This window comes from Phaseolus vulgaris, chromosome 2, assembly GCF_000499845.2.
Source record: "Phaseolus vulgaris cultivar G19833 chromosome 2, P. vulgaris v2.0, whole genome shotgun sequence".
Lineage (NCBI taxonomy): Eukaryota > Viridiplantae > Streptophyta > Magnoliopsida > Fabales > Fabaceae > Phaseolus > Phaseolus vulgaris.
This window is the reverse complement of record NC_023758.2, coordinates 23,463,365-23,480,731: the sequence shown is the minus strand read 5'-3', so window position 1 is coordinate 23,480,731 and position 17,367 is coordinate 23,463,365. Positions and strand designations below refer to the sequence as shown.

At 39.0% G+C, this 17,367-nt stretch overlaps 1 protein-coding gene across 1 annotated transcript; it reads left to right on the top strand.

Annotated features, from left to right (window-relative positions):
* The first annotated feature begins 12,858 nt into the window (after positions 1-12,858).
* On the top strand, positions 12,859-14,579 carry LOC137809225 (uncharacterized). The gene is made up of 3 exons (XM_068610360.1): positions 12,859-12,982; positions 13,181-13,332; positions 14,133-14,579. Exons 1-3 carry the CDS (start codon positions 12,859-12,861, stop codon positions 14,577-14,579), a joined length of 723 nt encoding a protein of 240 aa, XP_068466461.1.
* The last annotated feature ends 2,788 nt before the right edge of the window (positions 14,580-17,367 follow it).

Genomic DNA, 17,367 nt, shown 5'->3' with positions numbered 1-17,367 from the left:
CTATATGTTCATATGGTTTATATTAAATGTCTAATATTTTAATGCAACTAATCTTTACTTACTAACTTTAATTTTTTTTTACTAAAAGACCCTTCATCTGTTCATATTATTTTAGAAAAGAAGACACATCAGTTTCATATATTTTACTTTTAAAATGTCCTTTCACTCAATCGGTGAAATATTAATTTCTATCAAGTGCTAAAAAGTGATATATATTAATGTTAGAAGATTGCAGTGACAATCTTTTATTATGTTTTCCAATAACAAACATGATAAATCAATGCGATTAAAACTTGCAAAAAAAAATGATTTGAAGAAAAAGTTCTCAATTTCTGCATGTTTTAGTGAATGAATATTTTCTTCCAGTTAATAAAAATAAATCTATTAAGATGAAATAAAGAAATATAATATTAGTTAGAATTGGAATATAAGTTAATTTAAAATTTAGAATGATATGTCGGGCCAATGAGTGTAAAGCCCGTGTTATGATGGTTTGTGGGAAATGAAGCCCATGAAGTTAGTGTTGCTGATTTTAAGGGCAATGAATCCTTGGAAGGGACACATTAGAATAACGTGTCTATGTGTTGGTTTTGGTGGCTGGACAAAAATGTGTTAATTTCTATAATTTTTTATCCATGGTGGACAACGTGTTTTTGAAGAAGTAAGCAAGAAGAGGGATCTAATTATTAACAGAAACAGACACTTAGGATGTACTTATTTTCCCATTGTTTGGGGACATCATCAGTATAGTTGAGTAAACAGCCACCACCTATGTGTATCAACTTTCAAAAGTACAATTTCAATTATTCGTCAATAATTTTTTCAATTTATTTGCAATTTACTGATAATAGTGTATTGTCACTTTATTCTTCGATAATATATTATTAAAACTAAAATAAATATTTTATCAAGGAATTCTTTATCTTCAAAGACTTAAGTTTTAAGTGAATGTGTAATCCAAAGTTTTAATCAAATATGTTCCATAGGTCATACTATATAATAAAATCTAATATTTAAATTGAATTTAATATCATTTTTATTTAAATTCAAAGTAAATGTGAACTAATTGCTCTATATGAATTTAACCACACAAATCTCTTACAACAATATTCATGTATAAATAGGGGATTTGTTGTACACACACCTATTATTTTATTTGAAACAGTTTCGAGTTATAACACTAAGTTACTCCAACTAAAAATAAATAAATAAACTTTAAACATATATATATATATATACCTATTATTTTATTTGAAACAGTTTCGAGTTATATACATATATATATATATACATATATATATATATATATATATATATACATATATATATATATATATATACATATATATATATATATACATATATATATATATATATATTATTTAATTTTTTTTTTGAAGAAGAGAGTAATATAAAACTACTTACATTGAAAAACAAACTATATATACATATATATATATATACATATATATATATATACATATATATATATATATATATATATACACATATATATACATATATATATATATATTATTTAATTTTTTTTTTTGAAGAAGAGAGTAATATAAAACTACTTACATTGAAAAACAAACTATATTGCATGTTAATTCCATATATTTTTTATATTATTGTATCCTTACGTGCATGAGAAAAATAATTAACATGGATACAATATTTATATGGACACAATTTTTTGTTATGCAAAAGTTATATTAGAGACAAACTAATATGACTTGATTGTTAATTGTTATGGTATACATAAAGAAGTTATTCTCACTTTCTAGTAATTTGTGGTTTTTGTTTTATTTTTGAGATGTTTTCCTTATGTTAATGTTTTTTTATGTAATTATAAAATGTGCTTTCATGTTAAGTCATTCTTCTTAAATGATTAAAATGATTGAAAATGATAAATGTTATTAAAAACATATATTTACATGGTTATGATCAATCTATTTATAAAGTTATATTAAACATTCACATGGATTAGTATAGTATGAATGAAGTGATTACCCATATAGTCTAATACCAAATACGTTTTAATTAAATTAATCTTATTTTTAAGCAATTATGGTATTGGATATTATCGATACGTGCCCTTTAGTAATTCTATATATTTTCCATTGTTACAAATATTACTCAAGAGTCTAGCTTTTGGTCTTTCTATTAGCATAACTAGGTTTAGTGATTTATTGATTTATGGCTATATAGCGTACGGATGGATCTCACAGAACACTACACATATAGGAACAATGTTGGAAAGCATGGTGTATGCCGAATCAAATCATCAATTTTAGATCCATAATGTATGAGCAAATATTCAAGAGAATGTTAAAAATATAAATAAATTTTAGCATTTTTAAAAGATTGAGATTCATGAAAAACTAACAAATAAATGACTACATAGTTCTTTTTGTTCTCTGTTAATACTCAACTGCACATTCTCTGTGAATCTTATGGAATGGCTATATCTTTTATCCTCACACGGAAACACTCTTCCATAACCTCAATATTTTCTGCATGCACATGGTAAATCACATAAGCACCAACAAAATAGAGAAGTGTCATGTGAGCTACTGAAGCAACAAGGGTACCACAACTTATCGTTAAGTACTTTGAGGGAGCCTAATTACCACCAGATTAAAAAGAAAAACTTCCACACTTTTTTATTCTTAAACTATCATACACTCCTTTCGTAAAATGTCACGTGAAAAGAAGATAGAAAAAGAAACACAACAATTTGAATTTTTTTATGATAAAGTGTAGGGTGTTTGTAAAAATAAAGTGTTAAAAAATCATATTTAAGTTTTTATAGAAGCTAAATTATTATATCTAATTTGAGATTGTTTTTAAATTCAAATATGAGTGTCATTTTATATTTTAATATTAGTCTTGTACTAAGGCATGAAAAAAAGGTTAGACTTTCTATTTTCTATTTTCTATTTTCTATTTTTAAGGTTGATTTTTTTTAGGATACAAGCTTGCACGTCATTAAATTAGAAGGCCTTAAAAGATATTACGAGATGCCTACAACGAGATACTACAACAAATTTATTGTAATCATATTGTTGCTAGAGCTAAATAATATAAAAATTTAGAAAAAAACATAACTTAGCAATTGTTAAAGATGTATGAAAGAATGTAGTGTAAATGGTTGTTTAAATAATGTAGAGAAGAAAAAAAGATAAAAAAAAGTAAAGAAATGATTGTTGCATTAAACGAAACAATTATATTTTGTCTTTCAAATCTCTTGTAGTTTTGAAAGTTTTATGTTTAGGATTTTCAATCTTTGCGAACCATCTCGATTGTGCCCTAACACCAGCCATCTCGATTATGCCCTAACACGATGTTCTTGATTCTCAGTAGTTTGAAGGTCTAGCCCTAACACCTTATTTCCTTCTTGGTGGTATAAGACAATTTCGTGGAGAGGTAAATCCTTTATAAGATGTTTTTTACTCTTTTGAGACAATGAGATGTTAGAGAATCTGTTTCATAGTAATTTAAATAGTTTGAATTGATGATAAATTTTTGGCGATTAATAACTTTGGCAGTTGTGATCAATAGAATCTATTTTTCTTCACTACTTTTAAGTTGCGTTGTGATTTATAATGAGGGGTTTAAAGGTTGGTCCGATGGAGTTAGTGGGATGTTTCTCTATCAAGCAACAACTGCTTCTGATCCTGGTTCCTAGTGTGGTTTTGCTGGTTTTGGCTACCTCAGGTTCTGTTCTGCTGTTGTAGAGGGGAGTCCTTTTGCTATAAATGATGAAGCTGGTTTGATGCATTATAATGCATCTTTTTACGCAGCTCATGTGCCTCTTTTGTTGTATTTCTGGTTGCTGCCTTATCAGGTTTAATCACTGGTTATGCCTTCTTTTAGGCATTTTCAGTGTTGTTTCGTCTTTGGTATTTTGTAGCTGCAATGCAGGTGTGGTTATGCTCCCTTACACCCATTTTGGGGATTTTGGGGTTCACATAAAATTCATATGATATGGTCCATACTGTTATTGTTCAACTGGGATTATAATTTTACATGTTTTTGTTTGCATGTGAGTTTAGGTTGTGCCATCGGTCTAGTGAGTGTTAGTAATCTTGTTTCAAAGTAGAAATTCTTGTGTTTGTATACTGTTAGTTTATTGATACTTCAAAAATGTGTATAATGTGCTATATACAAACATGTATACATGTGTATGTAAATGTGAAGAAAGTTAGCCTGCAAATATTCATGATTGCATCTAGTTTAACCTCTCCTTATTTAATTATGTTTGAAAAGCCTAACCACACCATCTAGTTTAACTGAAAAATCGGTTCATGTCTAATCCAATTAGGCTACAAAACCAGCAACAGAAAAATGAGCCTAAAAACTAGTGAATTTGTAAGAAACCAATAAAACCCATAAAAACTAATCAATAACTAGTTAAAACCACATGGTGTCATGTCATGTCATCATCTTAAAGGGACAAAAATGAGAATTTTCAGATGGATAGATACCACTTAAGGAGTGACAAGTTACTAAATGCTTGTACAAGATGAGAACTATAGTAGTTAATTATGCTAAGTCAGCATAGAGATTTATCACCACATGGAGCATGGTGTATCGTAGTGTTGTGTCTGGAGTGGGGTAAATCATGGCATTACCATGGCCTTTCGTAATATGATTTTGTGTGGCAATAGTGGAGCCTTAACACACGCAATATGATTTTGTGTGGCAACAGTGGAGGCTTATCTCACGCATATTTAAAAATTGTGTGGCCCTTGTGTAGGCTAGGCCCATGCTTCTTTAAATAAACAATATAAATACACTTTTGTGTCACCAATGTGAAGACTAAGCTCACACGTATTTAAAAATTGTGTGGCCCTTGCGTAGGTTAAGCCCACGCTTCTTTAGAAAAGCCCACGCTTCCTTTAAAATTGCGTTACCCCTATGTTAGCTTAACTCACGCTTCTTTTAACAAATAATATATTTGTGAGGGCAGCATGTAGGCTAGGCCTACACAAAAAAACACACAATTTACGTCTGCCTCATCCCCCACTATTTTTACGTTGAGCATATTAGCTTTGAAATTTGAATAGACGCTAAGCCCACAATAACTATAGTTTTGCGTCTGCTTATTGTAAATAGTGTAGGTTTTTGGCCCATCCTAATAAATATATTTTTTGTAGTGTATGTGTACGCTTTGTGAAAAGCATGAGGAATCTATTCCGAATTTATTTTTTGAATGCTCTAATGCTTTTGGTATTTGGAGTTTGGTTCGGGATATTTTTCCTACTTCTCATTTATTTAATAAGGATGATCTTCTTTCTTTTATTAAGACTGATGGTAGTCCTTTGGTTAAATTGATTAAGCTTGTTGTGATAACTTTTTCTATTTGGATGATATGGCGTATAAGGAATTTTGCTCGTTTTCAAGATAAGATTGAGGTTTCTCGGGCTATTAAGCTATTAAAGATTTAACTTGTTTGGTGGGTAACTCGTCTAAAGCTTCTATGAAAAATGATATGTTGGATTTCAACGTGATCAATTTTTTTGGTATTAATACTCGTACTGGTAAAGTTCTTCGTCCTCTTCCTGTGAGATGGGAGTTTCCTTCACCAAGCTGGGTTAAAATTAACACTGATGGGGCTGCTAAGGGATATCATGATCTTGCTACTTGTGGAGGTATTTTTCGTGGGAGTATGGGGGATTTTATTGGAGCTTTCTTTGCGTTCCTTGAAGTTTAAACTGCTATAGTTGCTGAGTTTTATGAGTTTATACATGCTATGGAGGAAGCTCAAAAGATGGGTCTTACTAATGCCTGGTTGGAATGTGATTCTGCTTTGGTTTGTGCTACATTTATTGCTAGGAAAAATGTACCAGATGCTTCAGAATCGATGAAATAATTGTCTTAATTACTGTGGGAAAATCAGGTTTAGGCTTACTCATATTTTTTGTGATTTAGGATTTACGCATATGGTTTGGCTAATTTAGGATTTCTTCATAGAGAATCATTTCATTGGTATAATAGCTTCCATTTAGTGTTCTTAGAATTCTTTATGAATAGGTATAGTCTACCTATGTATCGTTTTTGTTAACATATGAGTTTTGGCCTAATCCCCCCATATTTTTGTATTTTCTTTTTTCTCTTTTTAATAATAATTTTTTCATGTGATGACAAATGATTATTGTTACTTGAGGTGTCAGTCTAGCTGAGATTTCAAGTTGCATAGTGATGCCTAACATGAAAGCATTTTTATGAAAAAAATGAAACAATTATAACATATTTAGATTTAAATAGATTGCAAAAGTATTTTGTAAATTATTGTATATTAATATATATTTCTTTGTTGCCAATAAAAAAAAAGCTATCTAAAAATATATACTCTATCGTGTAATACATTAAGATATATTTTGACAAACTTTTGGTCTTACAAGGGCCTAGAAACAAAATTCTTCTTTCTTCCGAACCTATTGACTTAGAGGTCTTTTTATCTCAGTTTGGGTTTTCAGCTTACTATTCCCTTGATTTGGGCTTGGGCTTGGACATGATTTGTGGATTCCTTACTCATTATACTGGGTCAATTGGATCTCTCGGCCTTCGATCTCGATATCCACTCATGGGTGTGTGTGTACCTGTAAGGTGCTCTGATGATAAAGTCATAGTTGATTTTAGTTAATTATCAAATAAAATTCACTCTACTTACCTCTTGGATTGATCACCTATTTATAGTACTTTCTTATTGGACCTTAAATCTGATTGGACTTTTACTCTTTATACCTAATATTCTTTAAACACACTCCCACGTTTTTGGGCCTATTTTAATGGGCTTTTCTACAGTAATATATCATTTATTCATTTCTTACTTGATTCTAAGAAGTCGTTGACTTTCCTTCCTTTCGGCCAATCTTTTGACCCTTTAAACTTTTCGGCCTTTCGCCCTAGACAGTACACTAGCCCCCTTAGGCATAAGGAATTGTTAAAAGATGAGATGCCTATTAAAGAGAACGAAAGGTCGCATTAAATGCTTGTCAAAATAATTTTTTGGAAATGACTATGATTTTGGCATTAGTGAGATTCTATATATTAAATGCGCTTTCGTACGAAGATATTGCATCGTTTCGTGTGTAACCTTTACTGTGTCATTTGAGGTGAAAGCTGATCAATCCTTGATCGTTGGATGCATTGGAATTCAACGATCATGATGTTATGACGTTTCGTTTGAAAGGGGTTTAGAAATACTATAAATATGTGGTCTCAAATGATATACCCCACTGTTTTTACTAGTGTATTCTTGCATCCGAGAGATATCAAGGAATATTCTTAGAAGGTATTATGTCTTCCTCAAGATCTGTTTCCGTTTCTAACGAGTTTTCGGGGTTTTTGAGCGCGAGTAATAAGGCTATCGGGAGAGTGATTGAGACAAATAAAGACATTCATTCGGCTGCTTCATCAGCTACCGTTTCTCTTGTAAAAAATAAAAGCTCAAGTGAGGAAGTTGTAGATCTTGAGGTTGAAGAAAGAGCCGAGAGGGCATAAGAGAATTGGAGTTTTCATCTCGACTATGATTGGGTTAACCCCAAAGTTCAAGAATACTTCTCTCAGTATCGTTATTCTTCAATCCTTTGTAGTTTTCTTTTCTAAAATTTCAATTTATTCTCCTGATGACATCGAGAAAATTGTTTCTTTTCGGTGTGTTTGAGATATTGACAATGTTTGTCATGGCCGTGAGGGTGAGGCTTGTGAATTCTTCTATTTTTATGAATGTCTACGGACATTCATGTTCGGTTTCCATTAGATGAATTTCAAATGGGTGTTCTTTGTCTTCTCAACGTTGCCCTTACTCAACTTCACCCCAATAGTTGGACTTCTATGCAAGTTTTTTGTATTTTGTGTAAATACCTTTCATTATCTCCTAGCCCAGGAGTTTTCCTTTACTTTTATAGCTCTTGGCCCGGTAAGCGACCAAGTTGGTTGTCTTTAATTAGTCAGTCAAAAGCTTGTCTTCTTTCTCCTTTCAACTCTTCTTATAAGAACTTTAAAGGCGGTTTTTTCAAAATTTTGATTGTAAAAGCCGAAAAGAGCTATTTTTATGATGGTGACGTCCCAAAATTTCCATTCCACTGGACACGTTCCCCTTTGAAGTTTAACTCATGGTCATATCATTTAATGAGCGCAGAAAATTGACATGTTCTTTCGGTGCTTGACCACTTATCTGGAAACTTCCTACGTGCACTTTACTACGAATATACACCTCTCGTAGACCACAAAAGGATTTTATCGGTATGTACTTTTTTCGATTTTTTTTTTCTTTTTTGAACAAGAGAATTCTAACTTTCCTAAAAATTTTTTTGGGTTTCAAGTTTGATGGCTGCTACCAATCTAAGAGGGCGAGCGTACTTTTAAAAGCTATTCACAAAAACTGCTGGTTCGACCCCTGAACCCGAAAGGGAAGTTCAACTTGAAACAGAGGTTGAACTTGTTGAACCCATCTCTCGAGTTGAAGTTGTAATTGATATTGGTAACACCGGGAATGCTATTGTTGAACCTTTTAAGAAAAGGTAAAAACGAGATAGAAGTAGTAGGCAGTCACATTCTTCTCCTAGACGCCATCACCATGTTACTGGGAGTTCCTCTCAACCTCTTCCTGAAACCATTTTCGCCACTTCAACACGATTTTCAAAATTCATGCACACCAAACTTGATAGACCTTCTCGAAACATTTTTCAGGCGGCCAATGTGTCTTCTTTAACGGATTCAGCGGTTGAGCTTGCAACTCACTCTTTGCTGATTGCTAAGATACTTAGAGAAGATGCTATGAATTCGAAAAGGTGAAGAAAGAGTTGGTCGAGTCCAGTAAAAGTCTTGAATCTGCTATTGAGGCCAACTTGATGGCAAAGTTCTCACCCATACACAATCACATAATAAGGAGGATGAAGACCTCGAGATTGTTTATGAATTTATTTGCAAATATGGGTCTAATTGGGCTTTTGTTTATTTGTGTAGGCCCAATCAAGAGAACAACTCTATGATGAAGGAATGTACAAACATATCTAAGAAGACCTCTAACTCATCAAAACAAAAACTAGAGCTTTGGTTAGAAGAACACCATAAGACTGAGTTTCGGCTGACTAATCAACATTATTTTTGGACCAAGCTTTAGCTTAAATAAATTGTATAAAGTTGTTTACAATTTCATGGGCCATGTATTGGGCCTAGTAGCATAAAATATTTGGCCAAGTAGCATAGGTTTTTGGGCATGTATTTGGGCCAATAGTAAAATAGGTCTAGTTAGGGTTAAAAGTAACTAGTTAAGATTGTTAAAATATATGGCCCTAAACAGGGGAGTGTGTGAATTGTTTATGAAAGATTTTCGTAAACTTTAAAGGTATAATGAAAGCCAATGAAGAATCACAGAGAAAGAAACTAAGGAAAGCAATGCACAAAGCTGTTTTAGTTGATTTCCAGAAAATCAACCGGTTGTTTTTATCAGCAATTAATAAAAACAACTTAAAACAGATATATGTGAGAACAGGGAAAGAGAGAATCACACAAACAAATTTATACTGGTTCACTCTTACACCAAGAGCTACATCCAGTCCACAGAAACACTGGGTATTCCACTATGCAATCAAAACCAGATTACAAACACTACACACCAAAGTAGTGACCTTGAACCCCTCAAGAAACACACTACCTTTGACAAACCACATTAAGAGTGTTGATCTTGAACACCTCAAGAACACACAACACTCCTTGGCAACACAAATACATGAATACAATAACCAAGGAAGAAAGGAATAGAATACACCTGGGTATTACGAAGCTTAAATTTCAGAATTACAATCCAACCCTATTCCACATACTTAAGAACGATCCAAAGCTCTTTCAAATCTTGGAAAAACTGTTTTTGATAAAATCTTTTTCTTACTCCCAGATTAGGAGCGTAAAACGACCTTTATATAGACTAACCAAATGGTCAAAAGCATTTAATAAAGGAGCTAAGGTAGTTAGGATCATTTAAAGCATATTAAAACCACTTAACATAATTCTATTAAGGTTTTTAGAAAATCAATCGGTTGATTTGTCGAAACAATCGGCTGAATTGACTTGACAGCAAAGTCAAGCTTTTCAAAACCTTTTCAAAAACTACTAAGGTAAAACAACCTGTTGTTTCGAAATTTCAACCTATTGAAATTTCAACAACTTTTTTTAGAAAACCCATCTTTTCAAAAGGTTAAAGATTCAAATGAACTTGGATCATCTTAAAGTGTGAATTAACAAGTTTCAAACAACTAGACAACACACACACACCCAGCAGCAAGGTCTTCAAGCTTTCCTCTTGGATTTGGAGACATCAAAGCATATTGTTCAACAATTTCCCCCTATTTGATGAAGCCAAATCCCTGGTTTGTTTGTGTTGTTGTTTTTGAACTTGAAAGGTCCCGCAAAACAGAATTTGTGCATATACAATGCAAGTATACCAACGTGATACTGATCCTGCCGGTTGACTCGAGTGCAAGAGTCTTGCCACGTCAAAGGTATCTTCTCTCGATCAGCTTCGCACCACGTTAGCTTCTGTCCTTCAAGCCTCAATTCCTCGCAAGAACCTGAAAGAAACAGAGTGGTGCCGCTGCGGCCGATCGCGCTCCGACGCTCAAGTCAGTGACAGAATCACCAAATACTAAGAGAGAAAAGCTAAACTCAAGGAACCGTGCAAGTGTTCTCTCGGCGTACTCAAGTGTTCTCAAAAGCGTAAAGAAGTGTTCTAAATGCGCGTACCTCAGAAGTTCGTTAGAGTTCCTTATATACCTGAGCACTTTCTCTCTCCTGACGGTTACACCTCTGGACACATGGCTCGCATCCAGCTGTACACGTGTCACCATCTGGAGCCACCTTCTACTTGAGCGTCACCTCTACTCTTCAAGCTATTCGACTAAGTTACCCATGCGAGGAGTAACTACAGCTTCCTTGGAGCGCGATCTCTTCTAAGTGGCGAGTACGGGGTGTCACCATGCACACCTTCTCTGTGGTCTCGCCTGCCGCTATCACGATCTGCTTCACTTGCACATCGTGCATGTTCTGGTAAACTGTTCCCTTGCCTCGACCTCTGGCTAGGGAATGATCATCTGACAACCTCATCCTTCGTGCTCGTACTTCATGAAAACTTTAAGCAAGCCTTCTTGGTCTTTCGGCGATGTGCCCCTTTCGGCGGTCTCTAACCACTTGGTCGCCTAAAAACTCACATACGGCGACTATGACGCGAGCCTGGTGACCGCCGGTTACACATACCAGAGATCGGAGAACGCCAAGATAACAATTGGCGACTACACAAACTTCCTGATGTGCTTCCCTTCTGTCAGCCAAGTGTTCCGCTCAACACGCCTATATTATCGCTTGCTGCCACGTCATCACTTCCGACTACCTGATCGGTACACAAGCCCCTCAGTCTTAAGCTGAGACTTGACCAGCGAAAAGACTAAGAGGTCACGTCATTGTCGATCTACGTGGCACTGATGCAGATTTTCGTACGTCCGTACCCTCTGCTTTTCTGACGCTCCACCAACCTCTTTTTCCATCACTCGACACGTGGCTTCATCAACGGTCGTCTTCAACTGTCGTTTGCGCTTTCGAAAACGTTCAAAAAACCCTTAAACCCTTTGCGCTTCCACTGTTCCATCATCTTTCTTCACTCTCAAGCGTTTTAAGTATTTTCTCTGCGAACCACGAAGCTTCTCGTCTCTCTCAATCTCCAACTTTCTTCAACGCTCATCCGATCACAAAAAGGTAACCCTTTTACTCCTTCTATGGATATTTGCTGCATTTTAATCGGTTTGCATCATCCATTATCTGTCTGGAGCATATGTTGTGGGTTGTTCTTTCCTTTTCTCCTTTTCTCGTAACTTAGGGCTTCTTCATAACGTTTATCCCAGCGAACCCTTATTCGTTCGCTCTGTCTTCTTCGTCCTCAATCGAGTCGTTCTCTGTAATCCTCATTTCATCCCTTTCTCTTTCCTTTGCAGTTCCTGCGATGGCTCACACGAAGTCCACCGCGAACCCTCCACCTTCATCGCGAAACCCTCCACCCCGAGCCCGTAGGGTTGCTCCTGGGGCAAATCTTCCACCAGCGCATAACCCACCATGAGCCTCTGGTGCTCCTTCTAATCAGGCTGAGAGGCCTATTTCTTCTCATGCCAATCCTACTCAGGCAACTCCGCCGGTCGCCGGAGGAGCCTCCCTACCTCCACAAGACTACAAGGAACTCTACCCTTGGGCCACCCCAACTTTGCTAAAAGAGACCTCTTCAATAAACACCGAGTTGGGCGTACACCGACTGCGGAAAGGAGCCAATCCGACCTCTCCTTCCACAAAGAGCACGATAGCAAAATGACCGTGCTGCCCTGCCTTCCGGGGGAACCGATATGCACGGATAATAAGGGGAACAACGGCGAGTTGTTCTGCTTTATCTACACGACATTCTTCAAGAAAGTGAAGCTTAGGCTTCCTTTTACCCGCTTCGAGAGAGAGCTACTGACCGAGCTCAACGTCGCCCCTGCCCAGCTTCATTCCAACAGCTGGGCGTTCGTGAGGGCGTTCCAAATCATCTGCGCACACCTGGGGCTGCCGGCTTCAGTGGATGTCTTTCTTTTCCTGTTCGAGGCCAAGAATCCCGGAGATCGCCTCTGGATTAGCTTGAACGGGATTGCTGGGAGGTCAATCCTCTCGATCTTCCAGCAATCTTACAAAGACTAGAAGGGGAAGTTCGTCAAGGTGTGCCAAAACGACCAAGACCCTTCCCTGCTCGACGACTTCCCCTTGTACTGGGTACACAAGGGGAACAAAGACTCTAAAGAAAGCTTCAGGAGGCCAAGGAGTCCTGACAATATGGGGGAGTTAGACAAAGATCTCTGCCTCTTCTGGAAGAGTGTGGCTGTTGCCAACATCACCCTCCCCACCGCCTCCATAATCACCTTCGAGTTCCTTCAGGACCAACTCGAAGCTCACATAGGTTAGCTCCTGCCCCAGCACCAAGTCTTTCACTTCGAGTTAACATTAATTTAGCGTCTTCACCACTATATTTTGGCATTTCATTATTCTGTGTTGACTCCGATCTTTCATCCATGTACTGCTTGTGTTATCTCTGCATGAATATACTTGTGTGTTTTGCTTCTGCCTTGGTTGCTCATTTGTTCTTTATCTTGCGCAGATAATATGTTGGGCAAAGGGAAATTGGCAGAACTGAGGGCGATCGCCCGGTCTCATAAGCTCGCGGCGGGCTCCCAAACCGTGCCCAACTCGGTGGTGGAGATCGCCGCTGCTCAAGGCAAGACTCCTCCCCGAGGTGCAACCTCTTCCGGGGTACTACCCGCCCCTCAAAGGAAAAAAACTGATCTTGAGGAAACCAAAGAGGAAAGCTCCTCAAATGGTGCAAGAAGAAGAAGAGGATGAAGAAACCACCAAGGATGGCCTCGTTACCAAGAGGACAAGGGTGACCCCCTTTTCACCACCTGCAATCCAAACACCAACACCGCCCTCACCTCCAGCTCTACTACCACCAGTCCAAGCAACACCCTTGGCCGCCACACCCCCCGTGGTTGAAAGCAGCGATCCCAACTTCATAGAGAACCCTCCAAGCGCCTCCACGCCATTCGTATCTGTTGGAGAGGGTCCTCCTTCAACCACTTCTATCACTGGGGCCGCACCAGGAGGAGATGAGGGCGCCCATAACTCGCTGATACTCATAATAGAATCTCCGACCTCACTTCCACACCAAGAAGCCCCCTTTGCCCTTCAAACTCAAGAGGGTGGTAGTGAAAGTCAGCACCAAGCTCCTCCAGCACCTCCACCAGCAACAACCTCAAGCCTCCCAACCTCCTTCGAAGAGATCTTGGGGCCCTTCACAGCTAAACTGAAGATGATGGCGTAGGATCTTCCCTCTATAGTATCAAAAGCTGTGGAGGACGCACTCAAGAAGCTCCAAGATGAGAACTCCGCGCTGAAGGAGTCGAATCTGATTACAAGGACTGAGGCTGAAAAACTCTCATGCAACCTGCTGATGACCGAGTTGGAGCACTCAAGGCTGGAGGACGCCATGGATGCTGAGCTAAGGAGCACGCGCAAAGAAGCCTTTGATCTGCGCCAAAAACTGCACCTCCAAGTCCAAGAGAAGATCGACTTGGAAAGCAAGCTTGTCCCCTACAAGGGCGGACTTGGAGGCTGCAAAGAAAGCGGATGCGACCAAGGTGGAAAACCTTGAGAAAAGGTCGGATCGGGAGGTGCTCCTTGGAAAGGTTGAAAAGGAGAGGGACGATGCCATTGCTGAGCTCGCCAAAGCTCGAGAGGAGGCCACGAAGATTGCTGCGGAGTTGGCCCAGGCTCGGGATGAAGGCAAAAAGGCTGCTGAAGACCTAGCTCGAGCTCATGAGGAAAAGGAAGAGCTGAAGAAACAAGCACAAGAGCTCGAGCAAAGCACCGCCCAAGTCCTTACCGCCGGGTTCGACGCCGCTCTGGAGCAGGTTGCATGCCAATACCCCGAGCTTGACCTCTCCATGGTGTCAATCTGCAACGAGGTGGTGGATGGGAAGATCGTACCCTCCGAAGACTAGCTGCCTTCTTCCATCACCTTTCCTTTTGTAAAAACTTTATATGTAATTCTTCTGCTTATGTACTTGATCACATTCGTGTTCAAACTTGAATAGCCACTTTTGTATAACTTTCAATGCTGAAAAGCTGTTTTCTAATACTTCTCTTTAAATGCTTCTTTCTTTTACTTGCTTTCACACGCTGCTTCAAACTTGAATAAACTGTTAACTTCATAACGATTTATCAAACGGTAAACTCAAAGTAGAACTTGAGCAACTATTAACTTTCAAGCGATGACATCTAATATAACTTGTGAACTTAAGGCAACAAACTTTAACATAAGTTACTTACTAGGCAGCAGGTTTTAACTTAAACTAGTATCACAATATAGTTTACCTGATCTGCCCAGCAAAGTGAGCCCTTATTCCTGTCATCACCTGGAATTCTTCTGATCGCCGTAGGGTTCTGGCGATGTGAACTCTCTTGCCTTCATAACTTGACCATTGTTCCCTCATCTGGGGGTAGAGGCGCCTCTCGGATCCTTCTCTACCTCCCTGAGTTTCAGAGCAATGAGCTGGATAGTGAGGTGTTCTCTTTGAACCTACCTTAGCTATCTTTTTAACTTCTTTCACCCTTCACCCCGTACCTGAACTCGTTCAAGACGAGAAGGATTTTATCTATCTTCGCACCGCTTACAAGCGTGGAAGCTTTCTCTGGTCTTACTAGGTCAATATTGATGTTTCACTTAAAGGGGGGAAGGCGTTTTCCTTCCTTCCCCACCGTTTAAGGTCACGAACACCCCTGACTTTTCAGTTCATCTTGCCTGAACTCACTCTGAGGTGAGAAGGACTTTTTCTGGTGCCTCAACTTGCCCAGGGTGTACATCTCCTCCCCCCTGGATGCACTGAGGACTTTTAATCTTGCCTCTATCTGCTTGTGCAGAGAGGTCTTTCAATCTGTTCTCGCCTGCACTCGCTCAAAGGCGAGGAGGACTTCTTCTGTTCTCGCCTGCACTTGCTCAAAGGTGAGGAGGACTTCTTCTGTTCTCGCCTGCACTCGCTCAAAGGTGAGGAGGACTTCTTCTGTTCTCGCCTGCACTCGCTCAAAGGCGAGGAGGACTTTTTCTTGCCTGCACTCGCTCAAAGTCGAGGAGGACTTTTTCTTGCCTACACTCGCTCAAAGTCGAGGAGGACTTTCTCTTGCCTGCACTCGCTCGAAGTCGAGGAGGACATTCTCTGGTACCTCAACTTGCCCAGGGTGTACATCTCCTCCCCCCTGGATGCACTGAGGACCTTTTCTTTTTCTCGCCTTCGCTCGCTCATAGACGAGGAGGTCGTTTTCTCTTTCTCGCCTGCACTCGCTCGAGGGCGAGGAGGTCTTTTTCTCTTTCTCGCCTGCACTCGCTCGAGGGCGAGGAGGTCTTTTTTTCATCACTGGTGCCTCCGATCGCCGAAAGACGATGAGGACTTTAAAACTTTAACTACTGCCGCCAATCGCCGAAAAACAATGGGGACTTTAAAACTTTTAACTGGTGCCGCCAGTCGCCGAAAAACGATGGGGACTTTAAAACTTTTAACTGATGCCGCCAATCGCCGAAAAATGATGGGGACTTTAAAACTTTTAACTGATGCCGCCAATTGCCGAAAAGCGATGGGGACTTTAAAACTTTTAACTGAGAGCATGCGATATAACTTTGAACTTGCCTTAAATCACGCACGAGTGATAAGGTCTTTTTTCGATTCTAAAAACTTTCAACATAAAAGGCATGCAAACTCAGAAACTTAAGCTTGGAAACTCTTCTTTATTGGGTGACCTCATTAAAAACCCTCCTTAGGGAAAAAAGAGTGTCCCCTTCAAAACTGTTTTAACAGAAAGCTTGTAAATCTCTTCATGTTCGTTCTTACTTACAAAGTTTTAACTGTAATATAACTTGAGGTGTGTGGCGTTCCAGGTGCGAGGAATCGCCCCTCCTTCTAACGTCTCTAAGCGGTAGGCGCCGTTCCCGAGCACCTCGGTTATTCTGAACGGTCCCGTCCACTTAGGCGATAACTTGTTCTCCATCTCGTACTGATGGGCCTTCCTCATCACCAGGTCGCCCTCTCTAAACTGCCTTGGCATTACCTTGGAGTTGTATCTTCGCTCAATCCTCCTTTTTACTGCCTCGGCTTTTACTCTTGCCTCCTCCATGACCTTATCCAGTAAATCCAGATTCAACCTTCTTTCTTCATTCGAGTCTTCCGCCACAAAGTTCTGGAATCTCAGCGAGCTCTCCTGGATTTCAACTGGAATCATTGCATCACATCCATAAACCAAGCTAAACGGGGTCTCGTGGGTTCCTGACTGCTCAGTGGTATGGTACGCCCAAACTATGCGGGGTACCTCTTCAGCCCACGATCCCTTAGCTTTCTCTAGCCTTCTCTTTAAACCTCTCAGCAACACCCGATTGGCAGACTCTACTTGGCCATTTGTCTGTGGGTGCTCGACGGATGCAAACACCTGCTGTATTCCCACCTCTTCGCATAGCTTCTTCAACAGGTGACTTGCAAACTGAGTTCCATTGTCCGACACCAGGCGCTTAGGCACACCAAACCGGCACACGAGATTCTTCCACACAAAGCCTTCGATCTTGTGTGCGGTGATCTAGGCTACTGGCTCTGCCTCGATCCACTTGGTGAAGTATTCAATCGCCACCACCAAGTACTTCATCTGCCTGACCGCCAATGGGAAAGGTCCCAGAATGTCAATTCCCCAAGTATGAAACGGCCAAGGGCTGTAAATTGACTTCAGCTCTTCTGGAGGCGCCTTGTGCCA

Bases quoted from the DNA above. Each gene is read 5' to 3' on its own strand.
- LOC137809225 (XM_068610360.1), top strand. From the start codon at position 12,859: ATGGGGGAGTTAGACAAAGATCTCTGCCTCTTCTGGAAGAGTGTGGCT. The intron at 12,983-13,180 runs GTTAGCTCCTGC...TATCTTGCGCAG, and splicing joins CCAACTCGAAGCTCACATAG to ATAATATGTTGGGCAAAGGG. The intron at 13,333-14,132 runs GTACTACCCGCC...TGCACCTCCAAG, and splicing joins GAGGTGCAACCTCTTCCGGG to TCCAAGAGAAGATCGACTTG.